Source organism: Diplodia seriata (genome assembly GCF_021436955.1).
Source record: "Diplodia seriata strain FDS-637 chromosome Unknown scaffold_3, whole genome shotgun sequence".
In the NCBI taxonomy this organism is placed as follows: Eukaryota; Fungi; Ascomycota; class Dothideomycetes; order Botryosphaeriales; family Botryosphaeriaceae; genus Diplodia; species Diplodia seriata.
In genome coordinates this window covers 3,185,747-3,197,707 of record NW_027117310.1, presented here as the reverse complement: position 1 = coordinate 3,197,707, position 11,961 = coordinate 3,185,747, and the positions used below count along the sequence as shown (strand labels likewise).

Here is an 11,961-nt window from a genome sequence, read left to right as displayed (position 1 = left end):
GCACACAGTACCTTTTATAGCCGAAGCTCGAGCTCCGACGGCAACCTGCAAAGGGTCTGACTGGTGTGAGGGGTTTAGACTCACCACTCGCGCATGCGACTCACTCGGAAAACTTCCCAGCTCCCCCGATGACGGAGCGCCTTATCGCCGCCCGCACCGAGGCCATAGCTCACACGTGCCGATTGGGCCACGACTTTCCATTGGCTCGACGATCGCCGACGCGTTTCCCTGTCGCGAAGCTGCGCCCGCCGGAATGGTCAACAGCTCGTCTGCAGCCCGCGCTGCCTTCTCTGCGCTTGTCGGCTCCTTCAGACACCAGGATCCCTCCGAAACGTCGCCAATGCCCAGCGCAAAGAGGAAGCGAGGCGCTGTCGACCCTGAAAACACCACCCCGCGAAAACGACGCGCATCGCCGCTCGATGAAAACGATGAGGACGAGATAGCTCTTACTCCTTCGAAGAAGAGCACGCCTTCGAAGCACCACACTGCGTCCGAGACGTTGAACAAGAGCCTTGCTCGTGCTAGGCTCGATGACGAATCCAACGGCGCAGTAACGCCTCGGTCACAACGAAGAGTCCTATTCGCAACACCTTCGAAACACGACCACGACGACGAGGACACTCCTAATGGCACTCCGACTATCGTCAGAAACGCAGACAGATCTGCGCGCCGGAAAAGTGCTCGAAGGCTGCTACAGCGCACCATCGACGGGGACCAGAGCGACGAAGACATAGAAGATGGGGATGCCCTGGCCCGGCAGATCTGGGACGAGGAAGAGGCAGATGAGCTGGGAGAGGACCAGGAGGTAGCTGCAGTTAATGAGACAGCTGCAGTCCCGGAGACGCCAACAAAACGTGGGCGTGGGAGGCCCAAGGGGAGTAAGACGAAGAAACAGCGCAGCCCGACACCGCCGCAAGACCTCCCGCCGCACGAGAAGTATTTCTGGCAGAACCGCCCAGGAGGAACCAAGACATCGAATAACACTCTCCCCTCACATGTCCTACTAAACCACGATGAGTACTTTGCTCAGATGCAGAAATACGAGGACCCACATGAGGATGATATGGCCTATCTACACGCGCTGCACTCCCGCTCCTTCGACCAATGGGTGTACGAGCTAGAGAATGGCTTCAACATATGCTTGTATGGCTTCGGCTCGAAGCGCAGGCTTGCTGAGGACTTTGCGGCCCATCTTTATCACCACCAAAGCTCTACAACGAACTCCACTCCCCGGATCGTAATTATCAACGGCTACAACCCGACTCTCACCCCGAAGGACATCCTCACCACCATCCTCACCTCACTCCTACCCTCCAGCGTCAAGCTTCCCGCGACGCCTCCCCTCCTCCACGCCCTCCTCCTCACCACCCTTTCAGCCAAGCCCCCCGTCATTCCCCTTACCCTCATAACCCACGCCCTTGATGGCGCCCCTCTCCGACGCGCCGCAACCCAAACACTCCTCGCCAACCTTGCCTCGCACCCCCACATCACCCTGCTCGCCACCGCCGACACGCCGACCTTCCCGCTCCTATGGGACCTTGGCACGCGCTCGGCACTACGCCTGCTCTTCCACGACTGCACGACCTTCGCGTCCTTTGCGCCCATCGAGCTCGACGCCGTCGAGGCCGTCAACGACCTGCTCGGCCGCAGCGGCCGCCGGGTCCAGGGCCGCGACGGCGTCGGTTTCGTCCTGCGCTCGCTACCCGAAAACGCGCGCGGCCTCTTCCGCATCCTCGTCGCCGAGCAGCTCGCCGCCAGCGCAGATCTCGACGACGATGCAGCTGCTGCGGCGCTCGCGGCGCAGGCAGCTGACGATGACGACGAGGACAACTTGGGTTTTGCGGATGTGCCGCAGACACCGAGTAAGAGGGGCAGGGGAGCCAAGAAGGCGGCGAAGGAGGCGGCGCTACCTTCGTCGACGGCCCCCGTCGTCGGTGTGGAGTATAGGGTGCTGTACCACAAGGCTGTCGAGGAGTTTGTCTGCAGCAACGAGATGGGCTTCCGCACGTTGCTGAAGGAGTTCCACGACCATCAGATGATCGAGAGTAGGAAGGACGGGGGCGGCGCAGAGAGGTTGTGGGCACCGTTCCGCCGGGATGACCTGGAGGGGTTGTTGGAGGAGTTGGTGGAGTGAGTGATCGTTTTCGCTCTCTCACGCTCCTTTTTGATCAGTTGTTGGTGGATGGGAGCTCGACTGCATCGCGGGCGTTAGGGTGTGAAGGGGGAAATACTGATATACTGCATGAGAAAGCGAGCATAGTTTGAGGTGGCAACATAGCATGTTTGGAAGATACCAGAGCACCAGATAGAAGTCATACTTATATTACAAAATCAAATTCGGTCAAGAGAATCACCATCCTATCTTGACGAAAGACTTTTTTTTTTTTTTGTAGACCTGAAGAAAACCGCCGGAACACCCGGTGATTGCTTCATTGTACCCAAAAGCTTGCCATTCCTCCTGAGACATTCCCGCCCATCTACCTGCGCGCATCACTGTCCTCACCAATTGCGATCTCATGCAGGTCTGCGATCAAAGCCCTGTGGCGCGTTTGAACCTTGTTGCTCAACGGCATCCTCACATGGCTGTGAGCTTGAGGTAAGTGCAATCGCGACACTGGTGGCATCAGAACCCAGGGGATTCCAGCACTGGGTAGGTGAGAACAGTTCGAATCGGGCCGCCACTGAACTGGTGCTGGGTTGATTTGAGCATTCGGAGAACCAGATACGACCGCGGGTCTACGAAGTCGATTGTCCGGTGCGGCACTGAAGGTCCCATCGTCAACTTGTCTGGGGGGCTGCATGGTACCTAGTGGACTATTCCAGGAAAGCTTGCGTGCGAAAGCCTCAAGTGTATGTGTGGGACACTCACATTTCCCGTTACAGTAACTTTCAAAAGATCTACACATGTTGTTCTTTTTTGGGAATGGAAGCGTTTTGGTGAGAAGTTCGTGAATGATGATACCAAGTGACCAAACATCCACAGCTACTACGTGTCCGGGGCTGTCATTGCTTTCCTGTCTTGCGAAGCTCATCCTCTGCGGTGCGCAGTATTCCTTCGAAATCATTCCACCCGTCTGTAGGCAGTCACCCTGAGTAAATCGTTTAGCGATTCTTTATGCCATTAACCCTAGTCCGTCCCTTTAGTCAACCAGGTTGCACATACCAAAATCCCCGATTTTTACACGGCAGTCAGGACCAGCGAACGCTATGAATATGTCTTTCAAAGCGATGAGTACTCTATACACAGAAGACGAAGATTAGAGCTTACTGCAGGCTTTATGTCCCGATGTGCGAATTGCTTCTGATACATGACATCCAAATTGCAAACGGCGGAGCAGCTGGCAAATTACAACTTTGACGTCGTTTTTCGAAATTGGTGTATGGCGTTGCTTTAGGTAGCAGGCCAGCGATATCCATGGTCAGGCCCGGCTCCTCGTTGGTTGCTTTTCCCTTCACGCCGACGGTGGAAATGGATGTCACTTGTAGGGGGGACGAATCCGTCACCGTTCAAAAAAAATCTGATACTTTGTCGACCCCGCAGAGCTCCTCAGCCTCCAAGACAAACCGATACATTTCTCCCAAGCCGTGCTCTACGTTCGTAACGCTCCCGGCGAGCGAGTACTCGTCGACAAAGCCCCCGGTCCATGAACAAAGAGCTTGTGCAGTCTCTTACTGAAAGGTTCAGCAGAATGGATCCCTCAAAGACAAACCTACTCATTTGCCAAGGGGTGACCGAGGGTGACTCATCCTCGTTCCAGTTTGTCTTCAACATTCCAAAACACGCCAGCGAAATCCACACGCTCCGTTCCGGCTTTCTCTGGGATCAGACCAATACCTACTCGGTCAGCGAGCGCGTCAACGTCACGAGATCCCTGGTGGGCAGCATCATTTTCCTCCATCAAGCCCATTTTGTGCACAAAACCATCAGACCAGAGACGGCGCTCATCTGCAAGACGGAAGAGGACAGGGATGTCGCTTCTCCTGTGTTAGGCACTCCGTTCCTGATCGGCTTCGAGGAGCTGCGCGACGAAGATAACATAACGTCGCTGAAGGGCGATGACCGGCGCGAGCGCAACATCTACCGGCACCCGCTGCGGCAGGGCGTTCAGGCGCAGGTCAAGTACATACAACGTGCGCTACGACCGCATCATCCCTACTAGCTGCTTCAACGCCCACTTCTTCTCGGCCAGGTGAGCTCGGACGGTGAAAGGAGTCGTGTTTGATGCATCGTCGTCATCATGCATTAACGTCGTCCACAGCCCAATCTTGAGCAGCCAGACGCCGAGATTGTACACGCGTGAGCTGCCGGGGCGGATGGACGCGATTCACGCGGACGTGGTGGTGGCGTGCTTGACGTGTTTGGACAGTGTTTAGGGACGTGCCGGACGGCGACGGCGACGGCGACCGGGATGGCGTCATTGTCGGGGTGCGGTACATACATTGAGCGGATATTGGAGAGGATAGAACAGATAATGGTGGTGTGAGTAGTAGTGAGTGGGCAACTGCGACAGGGTCCAAGGCCCTGCATGCATGCAGTACTACTTGCAAGGAAGTGATAGACGAGGATGGCCTGCCCAATCCGGCTATTCACAGTGGGCACTTCCCCACAACTGCACTTAAGCGCCGTTCCCGCGCAACGTGAAGACTGCCGACGGAAAGCGCTTCCCATCACTTCCCGAACCGGCGCTCGACCCGTGTGCTCGGGCACGCCCGAAAACCCGCTTCTTCTTCACCAGCACGCCAGGCCATCATCAATAAGGTGAGGGCCCCATCCGCGCTACCGTTTCACGCCCCACTACACTCCACCACATCAATACCAAACGGCAAGCAACTACCGAATTCCCGGCCCGGAGGTTCGAGTGACGTCGTCGAGCCGCGTTCGTCCAGTGCACTGGGAAACCAATCATCTTATCATGTGATCCGGTGCACAGCAAACCACCCCGAGAGTCCACCGAGCTGCAAGTACGTGTTATTCGCCACCACCATCATCCACTGCAGAAGTCATTCCACGCTCAACAATCAGCGCAACAAGCTAGTATGGACATGTCGCATGATCAGAGTGGTCGAGAATGGTCTCAATATGCAGGAGAAATCGGTTGAGGCGTTCGTAAGAACGTTGAAGTTAGAATAGTGGATTGCAGCAAATTGATTGAGTCCTCTTACGTGCGCAGCTGAAGCAAATGTCCGGACATGCATGTGAATTTTATGGGTCATTTTGCGCAGGCAGTTGAAGCGAGCATCCGGACGTAGATGTGAGCTTGCTGGGCCCTACTATTACATGGACAGCTGAAGTAGATGTCCGGACGCAGATGCGAGGGTGAAAACTGTACATGTGCATCCAGACACAGGATTCAACTACGCCCGCAAGTAGGGTAAAGGAAAGTTCGAAGTCACAGTGGAAAATCATGTGGAAGCAGTTTTGCGACTAATCTGTATATTTTGCTTTTCTGTGGTTCTAAACACCAGGGGTATGCCATGCTGTATCGAGCTATCCGTCTTTTTCATGAACGACGGGACATGAGTCTGATAGAGCACCCGAGCGCGAGTGACGTTACACGCTCGAATCCGTACTACCATCCATGAAACAACTTCTGAAGCCAGCTGCGCCAAATCATTGGCGGCAGACGTGTCTGTAGACCAATCTTGCAGTCTATGGTATCATTCGGATAAGGAAAAAAACAGGGGAAAAAAGTCCCAAATGCGCCGCGAATGTATTAGGCGGCGCAATAGGGGGGTAGTACGAAGAAATCAAAAACGCCAAGAGATGCCATCCATCAAGACGAACATCAATGAGGCTGGACAATCAAGTCCTGCGAGATGACTGCTGCTAGCAGCAGGGAAGAAGTCGAACGACGAAAAGGGGAGCAAGCTCCGCCTTTTACACGTGCTGGGTGCCGTTCTCCACCTCCTTCTCGGTGTGCTCGGCCTTCTCGTTCTCGTCGCCGCTAGTGGCCTCGTCGCCGGAGACGAAGCCATACTCCTTGGCCTTGGCGTCGATCTCGTCGTCGGAGAGGAACGGCAGCTCCTTGGCGGCGGTGACGTAGCTCATGTTCTCGAGGAAGCCCTTGGCGAAGATCAAGTCGATCTCCTCGAGGGACCTCATACGCGTCTCCGGGTAGAAGAAGTAGATGATGGGGAAGAAGCAGGCGTTAACGACGGCGAAGAAGAGATAGGTACCCCAGCCAATGCTGTCAATCATGACCGGAACGACCATAACGATCAAGAAGTTGAACAGCCAGTTGGTAATAGTCGACACAGCGTTCGCCTTCGCGCGGGTCTTAAGCGGATTCACTTCGGCAGGATACTTCGAAACGTTAGTTCTGGGCTTCATTTATCATAGGGGGGTGTAGGGGATCATGGTGGGGTGGGTGGGGGATCGGGGGGTTGATTGTGGACTTCATTTATCATAGGGGGGGAGGGTACTTACCAGCCAAGGCAGCGGCAACCACGTCGCACCGAAGAACGCAATGTAGGTGAAGAGACCAACAGCGGCGCCCTTGGCGTCCTGGGGGTTGCCAGGAATCAAGCAGGCGAAGACAAGGACCATGGACAAGCACTGGCCAACGGTGCCGATCAGGAACAGCTTGCGGCGACCAGTACGCTCGATCAGGAACCAGGAAGTAGTGGCGAAGATGGAGTAGACGATCATGTTAACACCACCGAGGAGTAGAGACATGTCGGTGGTCTCGCCAATGGTGTCCTCGAACAGAATGGGGAAGTAGTAGATGACAGCGTTGCAACCGCCAAGCTGCTGCATGAACTGGGACGAGGCACCGATGAGCATGCGGCGGCAGTGCTGGGTCTTGCCGCCAGTGAAGAGGTCGCGGTAGCTGGTGTTGCCACCGGCGTGGCCAGAGGCGCGGATACCGTCCATGATGATGGAAGCCTGAAGCTTGGTCTCTTCGTCATCGACAGTGAGACCACGGAGAGCGGCGATAACCTTCAAGGCATCGTCGGGACGGTCCTTGCTAAGCAGCCAGCGGGGCGACTCGGGTAGACCGATCATGGCGAGGACGACAACCAGACCGAAGAAGATCTGGAAGGCAATGGGGAAGCGCCAGCTGAGGTCCTGGTTGCCGTAGCTGCAACCATAGTCGATCCAGTAGGCGATCATGGTACCAAAGGCAATGATACCGCCCTCAATGCAGATCAGCAGACCTCGGTTGGTCGACCTGGAACACTCGGCCTGGTAGGTTGGGATCGTCGAAGTGTTCATGCCGTTGCCGACGCCGGTGATGGTACGGCCGATGATGAATTGAGCCATGGCCTTGTTGCCCTTGACAGAGGTGATCTGAATGATGACACCGAGAATCATGATAGTGGCGCCGATCATGATACCCTTTCTGCGTCCAAGCCTGTCGCCGTACATCAACATCACGATGGCGCCAAGAAGACAGCCAACTTCGTAGATGGCAGTGACGAATCCCTGGTAGGTCTTGTCGTTCAAGGTCTCAGGGAAGTAGGTGTTGAAGGGCTCCGAGGCGATGATGCCGGACATGACACCCTGATCATAACCGAAGACTGGATAGAGAGAACAGTCAGCCTCAAGGCGTCGAGTGCTCGGAAAGATGAGAACTTACGCAGGAAACCGGTGGTAGAGACGATAGAGACAACCATGCTGAGGGTCTTGCCCCGCATGCCCAGAAACTGGGGCATCTTCACGTTGACTTCCGTCATGATTGCGAGTTGCCGGCCGGAGGATAGATGGTCAGGAAGGAACTGAACTCAGCGCACTCGGCGCGGGAGGGCACAGCGGTTTTAAATGCTGTGGTCTCTGGGAGCCGGCCAGAGGTCGTGCAAAGTTGGGCTGCTCGGAACCGGGGAACGAGGCTCAGCACGTCCCAAGGCTGTGTGCGGAGAGGGTATCAAAGAACAACAACGCTGGCACGATGGGGTAGCGCATTATCCGGGGGAGACGGCGCTCTTAAGTGCTCGCAGCGCGGCGGGCTTGAGGCCGGCAGCGCAATCCCTGCGTGCCCATGTCGGGATGCCTGGGCTCTAGCGCAACGGCTTTTTGCAGAGACTGCTGGTGGATGCAACATCGTTTCCCAGTCGGTACCAAGGAGAGCGAAGCGTCGGGTTGGGCACGGGAGGTGTGGACGTCATTGGCCGGGGATAGTGGCCCAGGCGGGCTTAGCGCAGGCCGGTGTCTCCATGTGGGGGCTGGCTGGCGCGCCTTTCGCGGTGGACCCTGTGCTGAGGCGCTGGGTGCGCCCGTCGCCGCTCTCCATGGCGGGTGAGAGCCGATCTGCAGCCCAGCACTGGAGTTCGTGCCGGGCGGCCAAGCGCCCCCCAAGACGCCCAGCCGGCCTTCGCTGCACCAAGAAACTATGCCGCGCGCCCGGTCCGCCTGGGCACTCCTTCGCACGCCTTCGCCTCGGCAAAGTTGCTCGCGCGCGCCGTTTTGCCTCAGCCCAGCGCCGCTCTCCCGCTGCAGATGACGTCGGCTGCCCGCTGCGCCGGCTGACACGAGCCCTGGCCCACGGCGCAAACCGGGTGCGGCACTCGCCCGGCGGCCGGGGCCTGCGCCCTCGCCGGGCCAATCAGTCTCGCGGATCCTCCGCCCTGGGGCGCGGCGGACACGGCGTTTCGCAAGCGACCAAGGGAGCGAAAGGTGGAGAGGAGGAGAGGAGCGGGCCCACCACCGCTGAGAGCAGTCGTCGCTTCCCTGCCTGCGCTGTGGGCCGCGTCCCCAGTGTTTCGTGGATTGATGACGAGCCTGGCTGCCGAAAGGGACGCCTTTTCCGGCCGCCCTTCCCCATCTTCTCGAGCCACCGCTCCCCGCGTGGTGCGAGCATCTCAGATATGCGTATCTGGCGCGCCGGCCCAACCTCGCGCCAACCAACGCCCTCACCGCATCTGCCACGCGCGCTGCAGCCCACCCGCACGCCCGCTCGCGGCACCGCAGCCAAGCGCGCGCTGGCACCCTCGGCACTTGCCCGATACTGGCAGACGCGTGGGTGCGATGACGGCTGAGTGGTGCGACACCATCTTCCTGGGAGATGCGCGTCTCCATCGTTCATCAGGGTCCTGGCCTCGGTCCTCCGCATGCGCCGCATGCAGCAGCGCCGCCGCCTGACCGCCCTCCCCAATAACCCATCCCATACCCACACACTAACGCGACAGAATCCGCCGACTTTCCCCTTTGGTGTCGTTCCGTACAAGTGCGCACGCACCGATGCCTGCTGCCGTGCCGCACGTGAGACGCGAAAACAGCGCGCACGCAACCCACACCCATGCCCGGACAAGCATGTTTGCATGTAAGGCCAACAGCACGGCCAGACGGCAGTCGGTCCGACCGTCACTCGCTGCTCGAGATGGAGCTGTGATGGGGATAGTCGCGCGATGTATGACGACGATGCATTCCCTTTCCGTGTCAATCACGACGGTACTTGGAAAGCCAGCCAAGTCGCGAAGTGAAGTTTTTTTTCCTTGATTCTGATTTGCGGCTGGCCTGACGGCTGGGCAAGCGAAGAGAAAACAAGAGTCGGCAAAGAGCCAGGGCTCCCGCCTTGGGCGTTGCTTGCCGCTGTCTGGGCGTGCGTGGCGTCCTCTGGGCGCTGCGCGTGCAAAGTCTTGCGCCGTCAGTGGCTTGAGGGGAGGCGATCGTTGCTTGTCCTCGGTGCCGTCCGCGAGTCAGCCGCCTTCCCGATCGATGCTCGGAGATGGAGCCTCTCGACACGCTGCTGCCGGAGCATTACGTCGCACTACCCAGGAGTTGGCGCGTGTGCTGACAAGTGACAAATGCTTTGCCCATACACACGAACGGCTGGCGGTTGCCGGACGGGCGTTCGGAACCGTTGCTCTTGGCGGCCGCTGGCCTTGCCGGTGAGACGTGAGATGAAGTAAAAGTTCTGTCAACGCCTTCGAGTTTTCCTGGAGAATCCCTCCGGCACTGGCCGACTGGTAATATCGGCCAAACAGGGATCGGAGTCGGCCAGAGGTTTGAAATAAGCATTGCCGGAAGCGGCAGCAATCGCCGAAGCACCTTGTATGCAGTGAGCTGGGATGATGCGGCTTATGTTAGGCGTATGTGGTGGCCGCGGGAAACCGAATCCCGTTTTCCAAACTTCGACACGGTTGCAAGACCAGTGCAAACACCCGTCACTAGCGGTGCCCTTTCATTTGCTCGGGGAGGAGAGGTCCTCCTCGAGGCGGCTCGTTCAAAGTCTGATGAAGTGCATTTCGGTTCAGCCAATCGGCCCACCTGGCGAGCATACACTGAACTACCGTCGCCCAAAATGAGCGAAGATATACAAACGTCTTGAAGATGTCGTGCATGGATGCTCTTTGCTTCATGTAGGGATGGATGTCACGGGCACCACAAAACAGGCTCTGGTCTGTTCTCCCTCAAAAGTTTCTTCCATCATCGACAGCGCTACGGCAGCGCCAAAGACGCGGGAGACCCATCAACCAGGGCATCCAAACAGACCGTTGAGGATGATCTCCCACCGCTGAATGCAAGAAACGACCGGGATGCCGTTCATCAAACGCTCTTGCCTGCCAGGAAGATGATGTAAGATGGGGCCTTCACACCAGAGCTGCCCCATAGCGACTCTCAGAAACAGACAAAAGAAGAGAAAATCTTGGGGCCTAATGCAGGTAGGCCTCTCGGGCGGCCAACTAGCCAGTAGATCATCCGTGCGAACAGCTTCTCTCAGCCACTCGATGCGCCGGTGCTCAGTCCGCCGACCAGCACATACTCCCCGTTACCTGGGCAAAGCAGTAGTATAGGAAACCGTGCAGCCGGTCCACGGTAGTTATTAGTATGCCTGCATGTTCGTTGCCCGTTCGGCTTCTTCCCGTCTCTTTTGAATCTTCCCCTTACCCAGCCGGTGGAGTCGCAAAATCTTTTTTTTTTCGTCCTTCCTTTCCGAGGTTTGCCTTGTGCCCCTCCCACCCCGCTCTCCACACTTCCACCCCACCACATCTCCGCCATGCCAATACCAATGCCAATACCCCTCCGCTCCGCTGCCGTTGTCGCCCTTTCCTTGTGTCTCGGCACAGTTGCATCTCTGCACTTGGCGCCATGGCCGTCATCCAACTCTTGATTTGTTCCTCCTCTTACCGCCCCGCACAGTCCATCTCCATGTGTAACCTTTCTTATCTTTCCAACCCACAAACCAATCAGTCATATACATTTTATCTTGCGGTCGCTGCAAACGAAAACGCGGGGTGAACAGGCGAGAGACGCAGGTGCGCTCTTGAGGGGCGGGCGCGCGGGAGCACGACGTCGATGCGGCACGGATATCGCGTGGTGTGTGGTGCCATCCGGCGGCCTCGCGGTTGCGGTCGTAGACGAGCAGGATCGTTGTCCGTGTGCGATAAGAGCGATCCAGGAGTCGCATCCGTGCTGAAGGTAGGCGAGGGGCGGGCGGCGGATGGGCCTCGGCGAGAGGGCGTTTGCGTTTTCGTTTTCGTTTCATCGTTGCGTGGATATGTCTGGTTTCGGTGTTGCCGTGGGGCAGAGGGCCTGCGGACGAGCATGTTTCGCTTTCTTCAACATTGCTGTTTCCGTGAGAAGAGCACTGGGCGACTGCAAACAGGGTGCACAGGGAGAGAATTTGCGGTGTTGAGAGGAGCTGGAGTGCTGCTGCGGGAGACGGCGGAAGTTCAAAGTTCCCTCAAGCTATGCGTTCATGGTCCAGTTTTCTCAGCCCCTCTCATGATGTCTGTACCCCATAGGTTGCGTCACTGTAGGGCTACTGGCGACCTCACTGCTCTCTACCGTCCGCTGGAAACACCACACAGCTAGGCAGCTGTAGTTTTCTGCTACTTCTGCAAATGTCCCAAACCGAATTTCTGGATGGCTGCGATGGGTTAGGCGATGCGGGAGGGCGCCATCCGACGGGCCGCAACCACCCGCATCACGTGCTACTCGATATGGTAATCAGCTTGAAGTTGGTGACGCAACGAGCGCAACAGGTTTCGTCGCGACTCGGACATTGCCAGTCTCGCTCT

The 11,961-nt window shown here is 57.5% G+C and overlaps 3 protein-coding genes across 3 annotated transcripts; 2 read left to right on the top strand and 1 right to left on the bottom strand.

Moving 5' to 3' along the window:
- Window positions 1-340: 340 nt before the first annotated feature.
- ORC2 (Origin recognition complex subunit 2) lies at window positions 341-2,134 on the top strand (the record flags this gene model as incomplete). The annotated part of the gene is made up of 1 exon (XM_066775125.1): window positions 341-2,134. The coding sequence occupies one exon, from the start codon at window positions 341-343 to the stop codon at window positions 2,132-2,134; it is 1,794 nt and encodes a 597-aa protein (XP_066635244.1).
- Window positions 2,135-3,689: 1,555 nt separating this feature from the next.
- Window positions 3,690-4,160, top strand: SLS55_003653 (uncharacterized protein; the record flags this gene model as incomplete). Its single annotated transcript, XM_066775124.1, has 1 exon — window positions 3,690-4,160. The coding sequence occupies one exon, from the start codon at window positions 3,690-3,692 to the stop codon at window positions 4,158-4,160; it is 471 nt and encodes a 156-aa protein (XP_066635243.1).
- A 1,718-nt stretch (window positions 4,161-5,878) lies between these two features.
- SLS55_003652 (uncharacterized protein) lies at window positions 5,879-7,677 on the bottom strand (the record flags this gene model as incomplete). Its single annotated transcript, XM_066775123.1, has 3 exons — window positions 5,879-6,304; window positions 6,428-7,521; window positions 7,581-7,677. The coding sequence occupies 3 exons, from the start codon at window positions 7,675-7,677 to the stop codon at window positions 5,879-5,881; spliced, it is 1,617 nt and encodes a 538-aa protein (XP_066635242.1).
- Between the last annotated feature and the right edge of the window lie 4,284 nt (window positions 7,678-11,961).